The 25,627-nt window shown below is 26.9% G+C and overlaps 2 protein-coding genes across 3 annotated transcripts in view; both read right to left on the reverse strand.

Moving 5' to 3' along the window:
* The window catches only part of LOC100201545 (POTE ankyrin domain family member J), a 35,889-nt gene extending 19,447 nt beyond the window's left edge, over positions 1-16,442 (reverse strand). Inside the window, exon 1 of one of the 2 annotated variants that reach the window (XM_065799313.1) lies at positions 15,839-16,442. In XM_065799313.1, coding sequence (XP_065655385.1) covers positions 15,839-15,911 — 73 coding nt within the window. In that variant the 5' untranslated portion in view covers positions 15,912-16,442. Of the gene's footprint in view, positions 1-1,874; positions 2,047-15,838 lie in introns of those variants that run through there. The other variant, XM_065799312.1, reaches the window with a different exon arrangement.
* A 4,205-nt stretch (positions 16,443-20,647) lies between these two features.
* Positions 20,648-23,679, reverse strand: LOC136081665 (uncharacterized). The gene is made up of 3 exons (XM_065799310.1): positions 23,621-23,679; positions 23,249-23,506; positions 20,648-23,066 (listed from the first exon to the last, which is right to left on the reverse strand). Exon 3 carries the CDS (start codon positions 22,651-22,653, stop codon positions 20,953-20,955), a length of 1,701 nt encoding a protein of 566 aa, XP_065655382.1. The 5' UTR covers positions 22,654-23,066; positions 23,249-23,506; positions 23,621-23,679; the 3' UTR covers positions 20,648-20,952.
* Between the last annotated feature and the right edge of the window lie 1,948 nt (positions 23,680-25,627).

Below are 25,627 nucleotides of genomic sequence, written 5' to 3' on the forward strand. Positions count from 1 at the left end.
TTTTTTTATAAATAATAAATAAAGTTATAATTTTCATATTTTATATATCAGGCCCGTACCGTGAAAACTTTTAGGGGGAAGGGGGTCGTTTTTAAAAAAAAAGGCAGTTTAGAATTGGCAACAAAATTTATGCTCAAATTCTACTATAAAGCTTGCGTGTAACAAATAGAGATTATTTAAAAAAACGGGGTCGATCGCTTCCGACAACCTCCTCACTCCCCCTCACCTCATATAACCTCCTCATCCCCCCTCACCCCCGACCCCACGGTCGGGGGTGAGGGGGGATGGAGGTTATATATATATGGAGAATATATATATATATATATATATATATATATATATATATATATATATATATATATATATATATATATATATATATATATATATATGTATATATATATATACATATATATATATATACATATATATATATATATATGTATATATATATATGTATTTATATATATTTATATGTATATATATATGTATATATATATATATATATATATATATATATATATATATATATATATATGTATATATATATATATATATATTCATATATATATATATATATAGATATATATGAATATATATATATATATATATATATATATATATATATATATATATATATATATATATGTATATATATATATATATATATATATATATATATATATATATATATATATATATATATATATATATATATATATATATACAGGGCCACTGGCCCCCCGGTGTCGTTGGCTCTGTTATTTAGTGTTATTATCCTCTTAACTATCATCAAAACTTTTTTTTTTACTGGAACTAATTTTTTATAAAAATGGGTATTTTAATTTTGTTAAATAGTGCTCCCTCTAAATTTTTGCAATAGACGCTTTGGTGAGAAATGGGTTTGGGTTTGAAAAAATTGCGTTTTAACAAATTTAATGCCTTTAAAAAGTAAGTGGGTTATGGAGAGTAAATGGTTTATGGAGAGCTTGGTAAACATCATTAAAAAGTATTCTGCTGCACTCATTTTTTTAATTTTAGGAGCTAAATCGCGCGGTTTCTTTTGTTCAAAAACTAACGAATAATAAAGGAGTTCTGAATTTAGAGAAATTTTCTTTAATAAAAAATGTTCAAATTTTTTTTTATTTGAATGGCTTTTCCTATATGGTTTTGTATCTTTTCATAAATCTACGTTTGTGCATTGTATGTTGTAGTAAAAATTGTAAAGGCTTTTTTACATGCTTTAAAAGCAACCAATTTTGCATAGTTTAAAAAAAGTGATGATCGGTGTTTTTATACTTAAAAATAATTTGTGCTTAAAAAACATTTTTGTGTTAATATTAGTTCAAATAAAATTTAATACAACAAAAATCCGTTAAAACTAAACACTCTATCAGTATAATACACTCCAACAAAAGTCCGTTAAAACTAACCACTCTATCAATTTAATACTCCAACAAATATCCGTTAAAACTAACCACTCTATCAATATAAAATTACTGATTTACGTTACATAACTTAAACTTAAGTAAATGATTTATTCAAGATTTTCAAATATTTAAGTAAAACATAAGTAATTTATTTAGAATATCTTAGTTTAAGACCTGTTGTATTTTGTTTCAAATCTGTTTTAACATTTAACATTTTAGAAAGATACTATATTTTGTAAAACAAATTTTATAAAATATATTTAAAATTTTATAAAAATTCAATTCTTAGCATAACTTAATGTAAGACCTGTTTTAATTTGCTCCATAGCTGATTTAATAATAAACGTCTAAGGGACGTTATATTTTATAAAACAAATTTTATAAAAATGTATTTAAAGTTTTATAAAAATGCAATTTTATTTATTAAAAGTTAATTTCACTTACAAACATGAATAACTTTTTCTGGGTTGTTTTGACCAACATTTCATTTTCATTAAGGTAAAAAAATGGTGTTGGAATATAAATCCTTTATAGACAAGTTTAAAAAAAAAAGTAAAACAAAAAAAATTAGCATTTAGTTTACAACCTTTACCGAAAAATCAAAATTCCACAAGACATGAGAACATTGTATTAAAACATATTTGGATTAAAATTAAAACCATGTGAAGCTATACCTCTTTAGATTTATGAGGCTTAATTTTTAATCTTGAATATGCAATATAAACTAAAAGCCTTTAGAGGCTATGAAGATATTTTTATTAAGAAAAAATATTTAGCTTGCATCTATATATCTTATTATTATTCCCGTATCATGTTATCAAACTGTCAAAACTACCAAACGTCTCTCCATTGCTATTCCATAACCACAAACTTAAAAAGCCACATTGCCAAAAACAACATGCTTAACCATACTACCACCACAAACCATCTAACTCAGTTACTTTCATTCCAAAATATTTCCGATCATTTGTCAGAGTCAATACTAATTATAATTAGTATTTATACCAATAAATACCTATTACAATTATGATATTGACAAAATGATAAAGAACATTACCGATAGTTGAGCATTATTAATCAGACATTAAAGAACATTACCGATAGTTGAGCATTATTAATCAGACATTATCGAAATCATTGATGAAATAAGAGTAATGCATGAAAATCATTGATGCATGGAATTGCTCTTATTTAATAAACTAATAATCACTTCAGAATTAGTTTTCATTTTCTTATTAAAATCATTTTTTAAAGGTTTAAGTTCCATCAACAAGAATCAAGGTCAAACATCGGATCGGGATGACATTTATCTGAAAAAAACTTTTTAATTTTAACTTGTTAATTAAGTTTTTCACATGGGTATATTGCATCATAATGCCTGTTCATTGCCATTATACTGCCTGTTCAAGAGCCAGAGCATTTAAAAGTTTTTAATAGTTTTTTTTTAACAAATTTGATAAGCATTCCCAACAAAGTATGACAGCTAACAAATGTTTCACAAATAACATTGTGTCAATTAACTTTGTTTAATTTTGTATTGAGCATTGCATTCTTAAAGGTAAGTTGGTGTTTATATCTTTTACATTTACTTGTTTGTGTTACTAATTACTAATATGATCACATATAATAAATATTTTTTGTGAAAGCCTTTGTTTGGGTTAGAATTGTGGCTCTAAGTTCACATAGAAGAGCTCAATAACGAACATCTCAACAAGACATAGTTCGCATACGACTGAATATTATTCGAAAAAGTTGGACTTTTATTTTATTAATAAAATCTTTTCAAACGTTGCGCAGCAACGAAGTAGCAAACTACTGTTAGTAATAAAATTTTAATTCAAGTTTAAAAACAAAAAAATCCTCTTTTGTTAAAAATAAAAACGTGCACTATATATCTCTTTATGTTGTGCTATAAAACACGTTATTTAGCTCTATAAAAACGTTATTTAGCACTATAAAACACGTTGTTTAACGCTATAAAACACGTTATTTAGCACTATTAAACACATTCTGTCTATAGTGATAGAATATAGTTTTCGTGGGGTTATTTTTTTTCGAACCTTTTCGTATTAATTAACAATCTAAACCAATTTAACTTGTAAAGAACGCTTTCAAAAAAAAAAATAGATGCAGTAATATAACATGAAAAACCAACAATATTTCCGTAAAACATATTTTTTTGTACGACAGGAAAACTATTTCTACAACTAACATATCAATAACAAGTTCACATCACGCGATTTTTTTTCTACAATAATTTAGTTTAATTCATAGTTTAATTTATTTTGTAAAGAATGCAAAGTCATAAAATGTTTTCTAAACTGCTTTTTAATTGATTTCTGTTCTACTTTCTTTTCATCCCTACTGTTATTCATAATTATCTTAATAATTGATATGTTAGTTTGACAATTTCGTATAAAAAGCTGCATATTATTGCATAACATGTCAGGTGGTAATCAACGTCATGTAAGATACGAAAATTAATTTGAGTTCCCCCTCGGTTTGCCCTCCTCCCCCAATAAAAAAGCCGGTGCTGCTTAGCAATACCTATATTCAGTGGCGTGAATATGTATATATTGCTAAGCAGATATTTAATTCGAGACTAGACTTGATGTAAAAAATTCTAATCCGCAGGGCCCCAATATATATATTTATTTATATATATACAAATTTTATATGAATTTATATATTAATAAATTTATATATAAATTCTTAAACATAAATTTATATGGAGTAACTTTGGTTTGAAGCTTTTAAAAAGTAGAAGCTGAAGGAGATGTTATACCAACTTTTTATTTATTTGTGAAAAAAACTTTTTTTAAAAAAAAATCTTGCATCTTGCATCAAAAAATATTAAAATATACAATTGTATATAAAAAAATTTTGTAAGATTTTCACGTGAATATGAACTTCCCTAGTAGAAAAGCTCTATAGAATCATATTGGAATTTGGAACATAAAAAATATGGAAAAACTTTGATAACTATAAATATTTTTTAACTCACGTATTTTAATTTAATGCGTGTCAAATCTAAAAACATTTTTTGCTTTCAAACTTTTATAGGATCCTGTAAGAACTTTTGATTAGGGTTGTAATGCATATATATTGTGTACAGCACAAGCTACTCAATATGTTAATTAGATATGGAAAGCCACGTATTGTTAAGTATTTTTTCAGATTGCACAACAGTTTGAAAAAATAATTAGCAATACTTAACATCAACAATACTTAACATCAGTTTGATCAATTTCATTCCGGATATCTTTACTTTATTGACGAAACTAACACTTTCCAAGGAAAAAATAACTGGTATAAATAACAGTTATTTTAAAAGGGTGGCTTGTGCAATTTTATTGTTCTCGCAATAATTGATTTCTGGAAAGTTGGGTTTGAGTACGCAGCTATAAAACTTTCTCTTCTACAATAAATATAAATTACATTTCTGAGAATGCATATTAAGTTAATAACAAACAGGTTTTAATGGCATACAAATTGGTTGCTAAAACAAGCAAGACAGCTGCAGCTACAAAAATACAGACAGCATTCAATGTATACGTGTGTCAAATGATGGGTTGAGTCAAAACAGTTAGTGTTTACATTTTGTTAATGGTTTCACCGCTAGGGAAACGTAGTATAATATTATAGTGAGTTTTTTTCAACGAAAGTGAACCAGTAGTAAAATGGAGCACTTAAATTTTACTTTAAAACCTCATAAACACGTGTTAAACTTAATGTATTTTTGGTTTACGTCTGAATCGCGTTAAACATGTTTGACCCATAGTGAAACTAGATGTCCAGGCTGGCACGAATACTTTAAAATCTAAACCATATAGAAATACAACATCACCCCAATTAAACTTAAATGAGTGAGTTACGTCCAGAAGCGACTTGGTACTCAGCTTTATAGCCTTGTCACCTTGTTCACCTTTTAAAGCGGGCATCTTATGTAAGTATCGTGGTGTTTTTCCAAGAATCAGTATAACTCACATCTTAAATTCAGTGTTTTTTTAAATGGCATCCAATGTAAAAAATGGAAAGGTATCAATAGAAAAGTAAATGCACTTTTAGATTCGTCAAGTGAGGATAAGACAGTTGTTGAACAACATGTTATTGATTTTTCTCTTCTTACAGAAAAATCAACATCGCTTGGTTCTACGACTGTTTCATCTTCATTTGATGACTTATATTCAGTGAATAGTGACAATGAAGAGTATAAGTGTCAGACAATATTTTTTTATGTGATAAAGCTTACTTGACTGATGACTATTATCCGAACAGTAGTGAATCTGATAATAACAATACAGATTGTTACAGAAGTGATGACTCCAATGAGGGTGAAATGTCATCATTAGATAAAAAGCTTGCTCAATGTACAACTAGAAATCGTTGAACTCATTCATCTGTTAATGAACTTTTATCTATCCTTCGTGAAAATGGTTGTCCACTTCCCAAAGATACAAGAACTCTTTTAAAAACACCAAGAAAAATACCAGTAGAAAGAAAATGTGGCGTGGATTATGCATATTATGGAATATTTAAAGGAACTAAAAGTGTTCTAAGTGAAAAAAGTGTTGTTGGTAATATTATCAAGTTGACAATAAATATTGATGGAATTCCTCTTTTTAAATCATCAAGTATGCAGATGTGGCTAATTCTTGCATGCTTTGATAATTCTGATATATTTGTTATTGCTATCTTTTATGGTGATCATAAACCAGACAATATTAATGAATATTTGTTAGATTTTGTTCATGAATGGAATGAGTTAAGGCACACTGAAATTTATGTTCAATGGAGACCAGATAAGCATAGAGATTAAATCTTTTGTTTGTGATGCACCTTCTAGAGCCTTTTTAAAGTTTATAGTCCCTCATTCTGGTTATTATTTCTGCGAAAGGTCCTTTATTCACGGAACACATGAAGGAAGAGTGGTATTTAATGAAGATGAACATTTTCAATTGAGAGATAAAATTACTTTTGAACAGTTTGGATATCACAATAATCACCAACGATCAATGTCTCCTTTAACTGGAATTGGAATTGATTGCATTTATTCTTTCACACTAGATTACATGCATCTTGTATGTTTAGGTGTAATGCGTCGCATCTTAAATTATCTGAAAAAAGGACCAGGTGGGAAAATATCTGCTCAAATTTCATAGGTATCTCAAGTATTGGGGAGTAATAATGGATGTATACCAAGTGAGTTTGTTCGGCAACCTAAAAGTTTAAATGCCTTGGATAGATGGAAAGCGACAGAATTTTGACAATTTTTATTATATACTGATTCAGTTGCATTAAGAGGTATAGTATCAAAGAAGTTGTATGAACATTTTTTGGTCCTAAGTATTGCAATGACCATATTATTAGAAGATGATGACCATCTATGTGCTCCATATTTAGATTATGCAAATGATTTACTAAAGTATTTTGTGAATGAAGCTAAACATATATATGGCAATACATTTACAGTCTATAATGCGCATAATCTTTTGCACTTAGTTGGCGATTCTCATAATCATTCATGTTCTCTTAACAGAATATCATGTTTTTCTTTTGAGAACTTTCTTCAAAGAATCAAAAGAAACATACGGAATTCTTCCAATCCAGTTTCTAAACGACAATCTGAGTATCAACATTGTTTTACTACATTTAGTAAAAAAAGAAAAAGCTCCAATATTATTTTCTTTACAAAATCCTGAAGCTTCACAATCTCTTGCTATTTCAAAACTTGCTTCAGGTTCTACTTAACCAGCTATAAAATCTTTTGCTTCAAATACCTCCACAGAAGCAGTCTTAATGCCTTCATCTTCGAGCTCTTATCCTAACTTTACATCACCTACTGTATCTAAAATTCCAATCCTAAAGAAAGTGTCTCCACCAAAGTGTTCAGTCTCTCCAAAAATTTCCATGTCTAGATTTCCTATTCCTGAAGCTAGTAAGTTTTCATTTTTGAATTTTTGAATTTTATTTCATTTTTGAAAAAAATCTAATAAACAAAAGAGTTATTGTAAATTATTATATAAAAATAAGCGATTAAGTTGTTAGTTGTTTTATTGTTAAATTGTTTGTATTCAACCTTATTTAATTACTATTTTACATGAAAAGATAAAAAAAGTTCGGAACATAAAATATTTAAACAAATTACATATTTTTATGACAAGCACTAATGAATAGTTAAAATACCATAATAATTTTTTTTTAATGTCAAAAGAGATTCCGATATGCAGTTATAGCCAAACATTTTAATATTTTCTTAGTATTTCTAGATTCAATCTGATAATATTAGTCAGAAATGATAGTTTTTATGATGTTTATGTGATTAGTATAGTCACACAAATTCTTGAAGAGCAGTGTAAGATTGAGGCACACTATGAACCAGCCCATTCTTCATATCATGTGAAAAAATTTGATGGTTTAGAAGAATTTGAAAAGTTTGATAATGAACTTTCTAATGTAGTAAAATATCAGCTTGTAGTAAGTGATAATGTATGTATATATGTATGTATGTATATATGTATGTATTTATGTATGTATATATATATATATATATATATATATATACATATATATATGTGTGTGTATATATATATATGTATATATATATATATATATATATATATATATATATATATATATATATATATATATATATATATATATATATATATATATATATATATATATATATATTAGGGTGGAGTGAATTTTAGTTTTTTTTTACAATTTGTTTAGCCTGGGTGTGCAAAAGTTGTCTATTCATTTCAGAAATACTCTGGAAAAATATCAATGCTCTAGGAAATTATCTTGAGGCTCCTCAAGACCTTTACAATTTTAATGGGTCCCTAATATTATGTAAAAAAAAATTTTTCAAAAGTATGTCATGTTGGGTCTCAAAAGAAGCAAAATTTAAAAAAAAATTTCAAAAATAACAATTATTTTATAAAAAAATTATTATTTAAGATTTTTTTGAAATTATAATTAAAAAAAATAAACTTTTTTCATTTTTAGTTTAAAAGGTCATTTTTTTTGCAATAAACTATAAAATAACAATTTTTTTTTAAATAATTGTTATTTTTGAAATTTTTATAAAATTTTGCTTCTTTTGAGACCCAACATGACATACTTTTGAAAAACTTTTTTTTACATAATATTAGGGACCCATTAAAATTTTAAAGGTCTTGAGGAACCTCAAGATAATTTCCTAGAGCATTGATATTTTTCCAGAGTATTTCTAAAACGAATAGACAACTTTTGCACACCCAGGCTAAACGAATTGTAATAAAAACTAAAATTCACTCCAACCATATATATATCTATATATATATATATATATATATATATATATATATATATATATATATATATGTGTGTGTGTGTATATATATATATGTGTGTATATATATATGTGTGTGTATATATATATATATATATATATATATATATATATATATATATATATATATATATATATATATATATATATATATATATATATATATATAAGAAAAAGTTCTAATATAATAATATATATTATAATAATATATCATATTGATTTAAGAAAAAACAATTAACAATGGTTGGTGGCAGTTCATGTCATGCAAATGTCAAAGCTATCCTATTAATGTAAGTTTGTTAAATACTGTTCTTTAAAACCTTAGTTATTAATACCTTCTTTAAAATTTTAGCTATGTAAAATTGTTTTTTGCTTTTAAAAAGTTTACTGATAGCAGTATTTTATCATTTTTTTTTAAAAATAAAATTAAAAAAAAACAGGTTTTAGTACAAATTATCCAAATGCAGTAAGAGAATTTATGTTAAAACAAAAATTTTATAATAGGCTTATGACCAACAAGTTGATGGCTTGTTACAACATGGAGGGTAATCACAAGAAAGCCTTCAAGAGAAAAAATATCAGAGTAATGACAGGTACGTTATTTTCACATTTTAAAATATATTTATTGATAAAAAGAGTATTTAATTTTGAGAGAGTATTAATTATTTAATAAAGTTTAAATATATTTAAAAGATGTGCACGTTTCTTTAGATATATTTGATATCTTAAATTATTCGGCAAGTTAATTTGTTCTCATCTTGAAAAAAAGTAGCATGTCGTTCAAAATATTTTACTTGTTTATGATCAGTTAGTATGTAATCGTTTTATATTTTAGATTCTATGACGAAGTATACTATACTTGAAGTTCACCATTCTATTGGCAATATTCTGAAACGTGCTCCTGACAGAAAAGGTGGTGGCGGTAAAGCTGTTGAAGAGGAAGATTTTTTTCATAATAAATCTTTATGATCCCACATGAGTTGTTTTATTTATTTTTATTTGTGTCAGTCATTTTACATAAGTCAAGAAAAAGAAAAAGTAAAAAGTCAAGTAATTTCTTCACCCAAAAATGTAATACATTACAAGTATAATAAATAAAATATAATACAAGAATGGTTAAATTTGACTTTAGGTATTTTTGTTCCAAATAGGCTCAAAATCTGTTTTTTCTTCGTATATACGAAAACGTGCAATTAACGATCTTATTGGACATAAGTCTAAAAGATAGTTCATTGCACGTTCTCATTTGGACGTCTGTCAGTATTTCCAATATGAACCAAAATCGTACTTAAAATGTGCGTCCCATTTGGACCGATAATGAACTTTCATTTTTAATATACATTGTACGTTCAGATTTGGACATCATTTAGTATTTCCAATCTGAACCAAAATTGATCTAAGATTGTACGTTCCGTCCGAACGTACAATGTATGTACAATGAACATACCTGTGCCCGCTGGGATGTAAATGAACCTAAAAACCTATATGGAAAACGGAAAAACTGGCTTATAAAAAAATTCATAAACTCAACGCAAAGTTATTAAGGAGTAGCATTTAAAACATTTTTATGCCATGAAAATTACTGTTTATTCCGTTCTTTATCATTTTCTTTATTTCGATATTATTCTTTGCCACCATATTTGTGAAAAGTTGTCAAAATGTTTACACGGGGAGACTCAAAACCCCAATGATACGTACATAGAATTCCAATGATATCTACTTAATCTGCAATTTTGCAATATAAAAATGGTTATCAAAGATTATTGAGTGTTTTTAAATATTTTGAGATAAAAGAGAGCTTAACATAAAAATCAGACTAGTGTAAAAATGGTGAAACCGATATGATCACATCTCTATGCTAATTACTTTGTATTAACATAGGTAGGGGAGAGCGGGGTAGGTTGTCACGCGGGTTGGTTGTCACAAAGTTTATTACAGGAAATGTAAATGAGATATAGAAATTTCAAATCATACAATGGAAATGCTATATAAAAAAAACATTTTTACAGTGATTTTCATCTTTTTTTAGCGTGTAGAAGAAAAGTTATTCGTTTTTATAGGTTTTTGATATGAAAAAGTTAAATTTCGCCTACTCAGAAATTTTCTTTTACCAAACGAAAATTATTTTATTGTGTTTTGAATGTAGATTTATAAAGTACTTTATTCATTTGAGTAACTTAATCCATAAAAAATTATCATGAAATTCTCACGCTTTTAGGTAAATGTACAGGTGTCCAGCAACTTACTCAGAAGGGGTTGCTTGTCACAAAATATATGGGGATGGTTGTCACAATTGCCTCGACTCCATGCGCTGCAAATTAAACGCCGCTTGCAGATTATTTAGTGGCTTTATTTATTTGTCCGCATTATTTTAATTATTATGATATTATTTAAAAATCTAAAGTCAAAGTGTTATATTTGTTTAACTAAATATCTGTAATCTAAATTATTTTTATTTCAACGTGCATAACTTTAGATTGCGATCCAATGTTTAGTATAATTATAGAAAAAGGATTACAGAAGTTCAACTGTTTATTGTTTTGTTTACAAACTAAACAACTATCTGTTGTTTAGTTTGTAAAACTGTCTGTTGTTTTGTTTGTGCATTGTTTATATTTAGTGGGTTTATATATATATATATATATATATATATATATATATATATATATATATATATATATATATATATATATATATATATATATATATATATATATATATATATATATATATATATATATATATATATATATATATATATATATATATTTTAATGTTTTGTTTACATTATTTGCAAATATTTTTCTTTGCTTAGTAATAAACATGGTACGAAATTTTAAAAGAAAAACTAATAGAGGTTATACTTCTGGAGATGTCATAATGTGTGCTGTTAAAGATGTAAAGATTAATAACATTTCTATTAGATCAGCAGCAAAAAACCATGGCATTAATTACAGAACATTAGCACGTTATTGTAAAAAAATTATTATTACTAACCCATCACATGGTTCTATAGCAGATCTAATTGACAAAAATGAAACCTCCCTGAATGTTATAGGATACAAAAGTCGATTGATATTGCCAGAAAAAGTAGAAAAAGAACTGGTCACCTACCTGTTGCGAGCAGCAGATATATATTTTGGTTTAACTCCTACCGAAGTAAAAAAACTTGCTTTCCAGCTAGCAATTAAAAATAATATGAAGGTTCCCAATTCTTGGGTTGTAAAGGAACAAGCTGGTAAGGATTGGTTTACAGGATTTATAAAGCGCCATTCAAATATTTCCATTAGGCAACCTGAAGCTACTAGTTTAAGCCGAGCGACAAGTTTCAATAAGCAGAATGTTGCATCATTTTTTAGCAATTTGCAGTACTGTATGCAAAAATACTCGTTCTTACCAAATGACATTTGGAACATGGACGAAACTGCTGTAACTACTGTACAGCAACCTAAAAAGGTTATTGCGAAAAAAAGATTAAAACAAGTAGGAGCCATCACGTCAGCTGAAAGAGGAACTCTTGTAACATTAGCATGCACAATAAATGCTATTGGAAATAGTATTCCACCTTTTTTTATTTTTTTCTCGTAAAAACTTTAAAGATCATTTCCTAATCAGTGCACCAACAGGAAGTGCAGGAGATGCAAATCCAAGTGGTTGGATGAAAGAAGAAAACTTTGTGAAATATCTAAAACATTTTGTAGGCAATACAAAATGTACTAAAGAAAAGCCTTGTTTATTGTTGCTTGACAATCATGAAACCCATCTTAGTATTGAAGGATTAGATTTGGCAAAAAATAATGGAATAGTAATGCTTACCTTCCCACCACATTGCACACATAAGTTGCAGCCCTTGGATAAGGCAGTTTACGGTCCTCTCAAAAACTATATAAATACTGCTATGACATCATGGTTAGTAATGAATCCTGGAAAAACTGTTACAATATATGATATTCCAAAAATAGTAAACATTGCATTTCCAAAGGCTGTATCTCCCCACAATATTTTAATTGGTTTTGCTGCAACAGGTATTTACCCGTTAAATCCTGATATTTTTACTGAAATTGATTACTGTCCTAACTATGTAACTGATCGCCCTGACCCACCTTGTTCACAGGATGATTCAAATAAAAAAGACTGTGAATCTTATTCGATGCAACCAGAACCAGCAAATAAAAGATTTAAAGAATCTATTCAGATACCAGATAATCATGTAGACATAACAATAGAAGATCCAGTTGTATCAAATAAAACCTCTAATCAGAACCCAATCACTACATTAGGTTTTAACAATTCAATCATACCACCTGAGAGTATTAGGCCTCTGCCTAAAGCAGGCCCGAGGTTAGCATCAAAAAGAGGTAGGAAAAAGCGGTCAACTATGATTCTTACTAACACGCCTGTCAAAGCATGGCTTGCTAATTATAAAAAGAAGAAAACTAATAAAAAAAATTTTATTAGGAATTGTAAATCATTTACGAATGGAAGTAAAAAAGAATTAATAAAAGCAAATCTTGCTACGAAAAAACCTTCTATAGTCTTAAATTCATCTGAAGATGAAGAGTATCTTTGCATCTATTGTTTTGAATCATTTTCTAACAGCAGATCAAGAGAACAGTGGATTCAATGTCAGGTTTGCCAAAAATGGGCTCATGAAGAATGCACACCAGGCTTACAACAGTTTATTTGTGAATTGTGTTCTTTATCCAATAATTTTTAAAAAACCAAATTTAAAAACATTTATAGTGATAAACTAAATTTGTTAAATGTGTTATATTTAAAATATATATATTTCAGTTTATAGTATTTTATTTTTATTTTTCTTAGTAAAATATAAACGAAATTAATTTGTACTCGTTTTACATTAAATTCTTATCTAAACTTGTCAAAATCCAAATGTGACAATCAACCCCGCACCATGTGACAACCTACCCCGTGAGCGGGGCTAGTTGTCACACAGAAGTGGTCTTTGAAAAATGATTTTACAGCAATAAATATTTCACTCAATGTCATAAAAATATTATAATAGTTACTGGAAATAGTTAAACTAGCTTTGTGCAAAGTTTGGCATTGATTGGATGAAAATTAAAAGCTGAGCAGCCTAAAATGTAAAATGTGTGACAACCAACCCCGCTCTCCCCTATAATAATCCTAGGTACAATAAGCTTTTTTTTAATGGTACTAATTGTACCTTATGCCATCAGCTACTGTACCAATGGCCGATCATTAAAAGTTAGCTTTAACTCCATAATAAATAGACAATCAAGACAGGCACATAAATTTTATGAAAAATTTGTTTAATCTTAGATTATTTTCAACAAATTTGTTTTATGTTACTTAGAAATTTTTTTTTCCGCCATGTTAATTTAAGTGGAATTATTGGCGTATTGAATTAGTTCACAAAAAAAGGTACAAATGCAAACTCAAGTATTTAAAAGAGCTAAGTTGCTAGAAGAAGGAAAAATTGTTGCGGAAAATTCTCTTGATTTTATTGGAAAGATTGTCTCATCACCACCAAGATTTTTAATATTATTCAAGGTCATCAAAAAATACAGCATCAAATATACAATTACACTTGCAGAAAGCACTCATTATCCAATAATTGTTTTTTAAAATGCTATCAATAAAATTTAATAAAATAAAATGAATGTATATGTGTGTGTGTGTGTGTGTGTGTGTGTGTGTGTGTGTGTGTGTGTGTGTGTGTATATATATATATATATATATATATATATATATATATGTATATATATATATATATATATATATATATATATATATATATATATATATATATATATATATATATATATATATATATATATATATATACATACTGTGCTGAACTTTGTAAAGTGTAACTATACAACTGATTGTGCAACTAAACGCTGCTCGTATATAAAATTAACTTTAATGTATTCAGATCTATCTAACTAAAAAAAATGAAAGAACACTGATTCTGCTGCTGACGACGTTATTTACGATGATGGAGTTGATGATTAGGACAAATACTAAAAAAAACTTATTAGAAGACTTACAATAAATAAAATTTAAAATAAATCAGATTCTTTTAAAAAATTAAATTTTTTTTAACTAATAGTTTTTAGATTTCATATTTAGAAAAAATTTAAAACGCTTTTGTAAAGAGAATAAAATTGTAAAATGTTAATTTTACTGTCTAAATCGATTATAAATCGATAAAGTCGGTATTTTTTACACAATAACAACATATTAATATGATTACACTTCGTAAATAATTAATTTTTTTTTTTAATCTTGAAGCCATTAGAAATTAAAAACTCAATTACATTATAAGAAAAAAATTTTTTTTATAGTAAACACAAAACATATAAGATAAAAATCGGTAAATCGTTTTAAAGGTCTTTTGTTGCTCGATAAGTCAAGAACTACGGGTTTTTGAATTGGTAAATTTTTATTTTAAAATCTCCACAACCTAAAACGAGTATTCACATTGTGGTTCTTTAAGTCTCACGACTCCACCACGAAAGTTAACTTTAAAGTATTTTTTTATATCATGGCATGTATTCTAAAACGTGTAATTTCTCGTTAAACTTCAAGAATGAAGAAAGACGCTTAGACGTTTTATCTAAAACTGCAATGAACTAAGAATTCGGAGTTCAATGCAGACAATGATCTTTAAAATTCAAAATTTCAACTCAAAATACTTAGCAAAAATAATAAAACGTGTTTATTATACTACGCAAATAATAAATTAAATGGACGCTTTAATGTTGCTTTAAAAAAACTTTTTTTAAAAAAAAAAATAATAAAATAAAATCTTTTTAGTATTAGTATTAATATTTTTTTAAATTCGTTTATTACAATATATACTTTTTACTTATACTTTTTCAGAGTCTTAAGTAAATGTTTAATCATTTTATAAACTAGTCTTGCCATCTTTATATATTTAAAATACTTTACTACGTAGCTATATTTGCTCGGCAAAATAGAATATAATAAAAACACAACCTAATACCAATTTATAAAATATTCAGTCATCAAAAGTAACTTTGTTTGTTTTTATAAAAACTTTCTTAATCAGAAATTTAAATACCTTGGAGCAGTGAGGGTCGTCTGCCTACTACAACTATCGTTTCTGCTTTCACCTGTTCACCTTGGTTTGCCATATTTTAAATTCCACTTTTAAATATTAATGTTTAAGTAAAAGATTTCCTCCAGAAAGTAAACAGCTTTTTTGTAAAGCAAAGCCTTTTTTAACTTTTTATTTCAAATAAAAAATGAAACGTGGGTTCTTAAACAAAATTCTTTGTCATCAAACGATCATTGTTCCTTATTCTTTTTGATAGGATTATATATAAAAAAAAAATTTCCGACGTTTGTTTGTGAACTTGATGTTACTTGTTAAAAGTCAATAACATAAAACTAATACAGTATAAAGTTTTTTATGTTGTTTACGCAACAAAATAACTAAATTTAATATTAAAACATGCGTTCTATATATTTAACGATTTTTTAACTTAAATGCGTTCTATATATTTAACTTTTTTTTAACTTAAATGCAAAAATTATTGAATAAAAGAAAAACATTTAAAGTTTATAAGATTCAAACACAGTTTTACAGTCTCAACTGAAATTAGAAGTCGTCAATTAACTTAAAAATACAATTGATGCGGAAACGTCGATCTTTGGCCGGAAACAATAAAGACTTTTTGCGACTCGTCAAAGATACGCAAAGTATTAAATGAATATTTTGCCGTTTGTAAGCTAACAAAATATAACTTAGGACCGAAACAAAACGTGAAACTCAAAAAAAGTGCAATAAAAGCATCTGTTAAACTTAAAACTTAAATATTTTTTTACTAGTTTCGCTAACATTATTTAATTAAAATTAATAAAAAAAAATTTGAAAAAAGAAGTAACATAAAAAATATATGTAGAGCGTAATGGTCACGATTTTTTAAAAGAGGCAAAAGATTTTTTATTTTAGAGTGCACAGCATCATAAACTCACATATTAACTAAAATTTATAACTTTTTTTCTTCCTAATTAATTAAAATGATGTCGTTCCGAAACTGATAGTTATAAAAAAAAATATAACGCGTTGTTAGATTTGTTAACTAAAGGAAACCCATAAAAAATCTTTTTTCCAGAAAAAATATAACTCTTGTAAAAAACTTTTTGTTTTTGTTTTCTTTTCTTTTTGTTCCATAGGAGATGTGTAAAATTAAAATAAAAAAATCATGCATTTTTTGAATAATTACAAGGAAAAGTAATTTTGGGGCAGCGGCTCACCTCGTGTCTATCAGGAACCGCTAGATATTTATGAAAAATTCCAAAATAAGCTTTAAACGACTGCAATGGTGCTAGCAAAAAAATTATAAAAACCTGTAAAACTGAATTTAATTAAAAAGGAAAAAAGTTATGAATAAAATTTTTGAACTTTATTTTTGTTTTCCTATAGTTCTATACCGAAAATTGTTTTTTTTTATTTTTTATTCATTTTTGGAAGAGGTACAAGAAAAAGTATTTATTGGATAAAGGTTGCCAATAATAAAGGTATGAAGCAATATTTTAATAAAATAATATAATTTTTATTTTAAGGCCAAAATACTGTAAAACATCATTATTATTATAAAAACAAAAAAGTCTGTAGTTGCCGAAGTTAAACGTCAATGGGTTGGAGTTGTCGTTTTAGCTTTTTTGATAATTTTAACAAAATTAAAAAAAAGTAAATATATTATTTATAAAGTTATTAGTAATATGTTTAAAAAAGAAAGTTAGAAAACTATAATTAAATGATTAATAATTGATTCAATAAAATTTGAATAAAACTATAAATTAAGCACTAACTTCGATTTTAATTAGATTATTTTTAAATATAAAGTAGTTTTTCTATGTGATCTCCACATTAAAAGTAATTTTTTGATTTTATTTTTATTACTCATATCTACCTTATAGCCAATTATGATTCTAAAAAAACAACCCCAAAAATTATCGTGGACGTCACATTTTTCGTAATTTTCTTTGGACTAAAACAGTCTTTGTTCTATTAACACTACATTATTGTTTTCAACTTTGATTTTTCTAAAATAAGTTTTCACTTGAGCCCAATACATATCTATTTGGTTGAGCTCACAATGAAACTTAGGAACATTAATTATTTTTACGTCCATCTTGTGTTTTTTATTGTGCTTTTGAAGTAACTCATCTAAACTTGATCTTTTTGTAAAAGCTAAATGAGAAGTTGCTTTTATTCTTAAGTCAGCAAAAAAAATGTCTGAGGTTTTCATGTGTAAGTCAATAATTTTCGGTTCTTTGCGTAACAAAAACGGGCCTTTAGAAACACCATCGGCATCAAAACAATTAGTCTTTTTGACACCTTCATCGAGCCGTTTTAGTTGCTTTATTGGACAAGTTGAACCAGGTGATTTATTAAACATACTTAGATCAAATAACGCTTTTGTATGTGTGGCTGCATTGACGACGAGAATATCAATTTAAAAATTTATTGACTTTATCATTACGCTATAATAATATACGCAATAATAACTTACTAACCTCGATTATACGCTATATTTCAGTAGGGCTAGAAGTCGAGTGAGCTGAGTAAAAACTTCTACATTGTCGAAAGTTTTGTTTATTAGTTGCGGTTCCTCACTTACAGATTTTTTCCATTCACATTCATTAAAAAAAAAAGTTGTTAATTTTGGATAGCACACTATAAAAACACTTAACATTCTACTGATTCCTATTCCTTAATTAAATATTTGGCTAAAAAACCGTACTTTTGTCTTGAGTCATGACTATTTGTCCAGTTCGAATGCCAGAAATACTCTAAATGTAATTCAGATATTGCGTTTTTTTAAATCATCCGACAGTTTTTATTGTTGTCGGCAAAATAGTTAACGGATGTTTTTCTATAAACTACAAAGTCTTCTCTTCATGTCCGTTAACAAACAGATGAGCTTTGTTATTTGACCATAAATTCCCCAACTAATGAGTAAGTTTTGAATTTCTTTATAGCTTCCACTATATTTTTGCCTTCTTTTGGTTCAATTTTTACCGTCAGCGAATCTTTTGATTTTGACCCTTCTAAAAATGCATCAATTTCTTATAGGATGATATCAATGCTAAGTCGACTGTTTTTCTAAGAAACCTTATCAATGATAAAAGCGTAAATATACTCTTTTAAATTTAATTTGCTTTCAAACATTTAATAGTGATGATGTTTACTTCGATTTTCAGAAAATAGAATCTTTTCTTCTTCAATTGGATAAGTTAATGTTCCTAAACTCGATTGGTAGAAAATTTGCTTTATGAACCCCCCCCCCCCAAAAAAAAAAAAAAACCATAAAAATTGAATAAATAATCGTTCCATTTTTGATCCCAAATATTTTTCTCGCATAGCATTTGTAACTATATAGAGATGAAATTCGCTCAAAATCTTCAATGTTGTGTTCTTCTTTGTCCAAATCGAAAATTTTTCTCCATACCAAAAATTTTTTATAATTTTTTTTGAGAATTTTTTTAGATATATCTTATGAATTCTATCTTATGAATTATAAATAAAAGTGAGGCGCTTTATTTTAATTTCACTTTGTTGAAAGTTATTAGTTTTTAGCATGTATTTTTTCAGGGCTGAATATTATTATATCTATTAAATCTATTAAAATTAAATAGTAAATTAATTATGAACAAAACTTAATTTTCTTGAAACTCATAATTATTTAAGTCTTAAAATACTCGAAAATATATAATAAGTAATTCTCGAAATAATTTTCAAATCAATAGCGAATTTAAAAATAATGATATTGTACAGTTTTTTGGCCTTAAAATAAAAATATGATATTTTATTAATTAAATTGCTTCATATCTTTATTACCGGCACCATTACCCTCATTTTAGACTAGTTTTAGAAATTTTTGGAAACTCCTAGCGCTCCCTGATAGCCACGAGGCAATATATACGACTTTGAGGACAAAAAAAATAATCTTGGATAAAGCTTTCTATCTTAAAGGTTTATATTAATGATTTTTATTAACATTTATATTAAACATAAATAATTTAATTAATATAATTTAAATATATTAATGTTTATTATTTATATATTAATGTTTATTATTTATTCTATTATATTAATGTATTATATTATATTATATTATATTCTATTATATTATAGCAATATATTAATGTTTATTATTTATTCTATTATTTATATTAATGTTTATTATTATTCTATTAATTAATATTTAAACATTAATATAAATTAAACATTTATATTAATGAAGACTTCAGCATGAAACCACGAGGAAAATTCGAAAATAAATTTTTGCTAAAGCAAAAATCCATAGGCAAAACGGATACTTCGCGAAAGTGATATACAACAAGCTCGTAGTACATAAGTTTAATAAGGGCAATTCCACATCAAATCACCCAGTCCATTGAACCATGTGTCTTCCTTTTTGTGTTATATTTTGACACATTATTCCTAATTATAAAAAAATATTGCATGCAAAATTTCAGCTAAAAAAGTTTAGCGGTTGACAAGATATTGCAATTTTAATACTGACCTGGTTTCCCAAAATGACCCGGTTTTCATAACACTCTGAAAAAACATTTTCCTTAAAATAATAAGAAATAAAAATGGCAAAAACATGAAAATGAACATATATAATGTTTTTTTGATGCTGAATTCAATAAATGTACTTAAAATGCTCAAATATAAAAAAAACATGCATAAAAATTAATAAAACAACTAGTTTCTATAAACCAACTTTGGGGCCCAATATCTCAAAACACCCCCATCGAAAAATTTTTTTTTTTGCTGTTAATATTTTCAGCTGTTTATAATCTTACTAAGCACAAAAAATCTAACTGGAAAAACAACTAAAACATACGGAACTTTAATTTCAAAGATGTATTACTTTTTCAAGAAATTCCCAAAAAATATTTATAAATAAAATAAAGTTAATCGTAATTTAAAAAGTTACTTAAATATACAAGATTTGTAAAGGTATCAAAGATGAAAGTTATTTTGACTGTGTTTGTAATAGTTTACAATATTGCTCCCATTTTACTTGTATTTCCTCTATTTCAGCATTTTCAAACACATAGTTTCTACCAGAACTAGAGCAAGCTTGTGGAACAGATAGTTTTTTCAATATGTTGGTGTTTGGAATAAAACAGTAGTCGTCTCTTTCAGGCCAGTTAACAGATTGATGGACCATTTGGATGAAGAAACTTAACTTTAGCATCAACTTCTTCTAAGTTGGTTTTAGTTACAATGCCGATCCACCACTTATCATCACAGACTACAGCGACATAACAACCTAAAGTGACAGTATCAAGTTGAGATATGTCTTGTTTCTTTTTAAGATTGTGGATTATTGTGTAATTAGTGTCTGTACTACACCTCTTTGCCCCAACCTTGTTATCTCCAAGATGTATAAATTGATGAAAGCTACGAGTACCAGGTAGAGTTGTTACACCAGTGTACCTTTCTTTTTGCTCTTCACGTTGCAACTGTAAGTCCAATCCCTTTATGTAAATGAAGTTAACAACTTTGATTTTATCAATACAAAATTCATAAATAGCTTCTGATGTGAGAATTTGGTTTCTGTACGGTCGTTTTAAACTTTCTTGTGCTGTTAATCTTTTTACAGTACCACCAATCCCATCGCATGGCGACTTTCCGTGGGACGTGGCAAAAAAGTTCCATTCAATTTTAAGGCAAAATTCGCTCTCTAGTTGACATAGATTGTAAAAGCTTTTACAATTTTTGTACTGTCCTGCGCAACCATCAGTGAATAAATGTAATTTGGACAGATTGGAAAATTTTATTTGTAATATTGGTATGATTAGTTGGAATACTTTGTACACATAAGTTACATCATGTATAATGTCATCTGATATAAAACAGTAAGAAATATGTTTCAGTTCACCTTTATCATCTTTATAGTATATGACTAATGGATGTAAAGAACATTGTTGGGTGTTCCAATGATAGTTCTGTATTTCATCTTGGACAACAAAAGCATAATTTTCAGCAAAGTCGCCAATAACGATAATGTTTGATTGATCCATATATTGTTTCAGTTGGTTAAGGTACTGTGATTGAGAGTGAGCAATAAAAGAATGAGCTTGTAGCTTTTCAAAACAAGATGCTAATAGTTCAACAAACGTTGAAACATCAGCTGTTAAACTTAATAGTGTTGCACGGTCAGTAGTTTGCCATTGCTTGTAGTGTATCTCAAAATCATCTTCGTTTTCTCCAAAAATCTCATACAAATATTTGGTGAGGGGTTCTTTACCAGGACAATCATCACACTGTGCAAGCATGCATTCTTTGTTTTCTACTGAGCAAACGGTTTTTGAAAGTAAGTCTTTATACTTTAGTCCAATATTTAAAGCATCTACTAGTAATATGGCATTTTGGTGATAAGAACAAACACAAACAGAATGTGTGCCATTTGCACCTGGCAAAATGCACCACTTTGGTCTAAGTGAAGCAAATTTTGAGTAACTTATTTGTATTTCTAGATTGTTTTCTTTGTATAATAAATATAGTTCCTTTAAATTACACAAAAGCAGTTTTTTTTGTTTATGGACGTTCTTTTGAATGCTAACATAATCTTTTTTTCCAGGCATAGTTCTACAAAAATCACTTGAATCATAAAAAAGTTTAGCAGAATCTTCTATTTCTTTTTGTAAGACTTTCCCTTTATACAAAGGTGAGATAGCCAACAATCCTTTTTTATTAAAAAGTTGTCTAGCCTTTTTTGCTTGGTATTCTGTAACTGCAAAGTTATTTTGTACTTCTAATATTGACCAACTTGGGGGTGCCAGTGTTAGAAGTTGAACAATAGTTCTTTTGTCAGAACATAGAATTTTTTCTTTTATCAAGCTCATAATTTCATCAAAGTTTTCAGCCTTCTTTTTAATGTCATTTGGTTCATAACACAGTTTTGAGGGAACATTGAATTAACTTTCAGTTTTTCTAGTAAGGTTACTTACCATTTCGTTGATGTGCGCAACTTTTCGCTTTCCTCCTGAGAGTATATGTTTTGATGAGTTTGAATGAGATTTTAGAGGAGATATATTAAAATTTTCAAGTTCTTCATTGATCTCCTGTCTTTTTGATTTGAATGATGATAGTAGAAAATCTTCATCTTGTTCACCCTGACTTTGCTTCTCTTCTTTAAGATCTGCTTTTTTGGCAATCTTTTGCTTACAGGGTTTGCAAAGTTTCTTCCCAGGAGCAATATTTAAGCTACTTCTCATCATGTCTTGTGACTCATTTATCGTATCTACTCTAAGATTTTCTAAAAGTAATTGAATTGTATATATAATTGCATATAGCTTTATGTATTTTGTATATAGTATAATTGTATGTATAGTTGTATATAGCTTATCTGCACAATTGTTTAAAACATTGTTTATGTTTTGGAAAACACAAATTAAAAAAACATATATATTAAAGTACTTAAATTCCACTTTTACTTACTTGTAATTTTCTTTGTATGTTTTTTGAATGGATCACAGCATGCTTTCTGCCATATAGGATACATTTTCAAATAATTTGTAGCATGTTTTTCACATAATGTTGTTAAGTTTGATAGTTCAATGTTACAGCGTAATGATATAGCTATTTTTCTTCGTTGCTTAAAGTTCCAATAACATCTTGTTGGCCTTTGCATGCATCTGATGTCATTAACCCAATGGAACACATCTTATAATAAACTACTTTGTATAAATGTATTTCCTAAAAAAAAGAGAATTCTCCTACTTAATTAAAAGAACTCTCCTACTTAAATAAAAGAATTTTCCTACTTAATTTTTAGTAAAAAAAAAAACTTAATATAGAAATAATTCAAACCTTTTCAGAATCCCACTGTTGTATAATTTTTTACACTGATAGATATTGTTAATTTTCTTTATAGATATATTTATATATATATACAATTTATATATATATCAAATTGTTAATTTGTTAAAATTTAAATAAAATTTACGAATGCTGTTTTTTAACTAAACTTTTTATAAACTAGTTATTATAAACTTTTACAAAAGTTGTCAAAATTTTAAAAACAAATGCACATCCATATCACACTAATTCAGTTTTTATATAAAACAAAACAGGATGTTTTTTTCAGTTGTTAAGTTCAAATAACGCTATCATATAATTAAGACTTCCTTAAATATAACAAAATTGTTTTTTTTTTTAAGGAGTCTTTTAACTAAATATAATACTTTACAGAATTCTATTTGAAAGTTTTTTAAAATAGCTTACTGAAAATTTGATACATCTTTGAAATTAAAGTTCCGTATGTTTCAGTCGTTTTTCCAGTTAGATTTTTTGACAGCAAAAAAAAATTTTTTTGATGGGGGTGTTTTGAGATATTGGGCCTTAAAGTTGTTTTATAGAAACTAGTTGTTTTATTAATTTTTAAGCATGTTCCTCTTATATTTTAGCATTTTAAGTACATTTATTGAATTCAGCATCAAAAAAACATTATATATGTTTATTTTCATGTTTTTGCCATTTTTGTTTTTTATTGTTTTAAGAAAAATGTTTTTTCAGAGTGTTATGAAAACCGGGTCATTTTAGAAAACCAGGTCAGTATTAAAATTGCAGTATCTTGTCAACCTCTCAACATTTTTAGTTAAAATTTTATATGCTAACTTTTCTTTTTAAGATGCAACAGCCAAAGAGGTTTTTAAAGAATTTGAAGACCCATGGTTCAAAATTTTCTAAATTTTGGGTGATTTGATGCGAAATTACCCATAAAAAGAATTCCGACGATGCTCAAAATTTAAAATCTGGATTGATTTGATCTAAACTTATATTTATATATATAAAATAAAATTATTGAAACTATTTGTTTAATTTAAATTCTTTATTTTCAAAGATGGAAATGAAAACTCTAAAAAATAGAGATTTTGAAAATCTAAACTTTGATCCATTTCGGGAGGTTATTATTGATAACTTACCTAATGAAAACATAAGTATTTTTCAAGAAACTCAAATGAACTAAATTGACACACCGTATTTTAGTCCTTTCGACTTCAAAGTATCAAAAGATCTTAATTCATTTTCTATATTACACGTAAACATTTGAAGCATTCAGCAAAATATTGAGAAGTTGAAAGAATTTTCAAGTATTTTAAAATATGCATTCGATGTCATAGCTCTTACAGAGACTTGGCATGATACAGAAAGCTCTGTTGAATTGAATTCTATCTATAGTTTGCAATCTTATAAATTAGTTAGCCAACCAAGAGCCGGCGGGAAAAAAGGTGGAGGATAAGGGGTTTATATCTTCGATAAATATATGTATAAAATTAAAAAAAGACAATGTTTCTCTTATTCTAACTACGAAAGTCTTTTCATCGAAATTTTAAGCAATGAATATAGTAATATATTAGTAGGATGTATGTATCGTCCGCCAAATGGTAAAATTAAGCCATTTGAAAATTTTATAAAAAATTCAATAATGAAATCATAAAAATTAATAATGAAAATAAAAACCTATATATTATTGGGGACATAAAACTTAATGCTCTGACTTATCAAAAATTTCCTAAAATAAAATCCTTTTTAAAAATGCTAACTCAACGTCTTATCAATAATTAATAAACCCACACGTGTTACAGAAAACTCAGCAACTGCTATTGACAATATCTTCATTAATAACCACCTAAAATCAACATTAGAAACTGGAAGTTTCCTAACAGATATTAGTGATCATTTTCCTATCTTCTTAAAAGTAAATTATTTAAAAACTGCGTCTGATAGTCATCTAAATGTTATTAATTTGAAAAAACGTAACATTAAATTTTGCAATATTAATAAACTAACGTGTAGATTAAAACAAGAATCGTG

Source organism: Hydra vulgaris, chromosome 06 (genome assembly GCF_038396675.1).
Source record: "Hydra vulgaris chromosome 06, alternate assembly HydraT2T_AEP".
Lineage (NCBI taxonomy): Eukaryota > Metazoa > Cnidaria > Hydrozoa > Anthoathecata > Hydridae > Hydra > Hydra vulgaris.

What these genes read in the sequence shown, in the direction of transcription:
- LOC136081665 (XM_065799310.1), bottom strand. Translation starts at nt 22,653, where the DNA reads ATGAGCTTGATAAAAGAAAAAATTCTATGTTCTGACAAAAGAACTATT.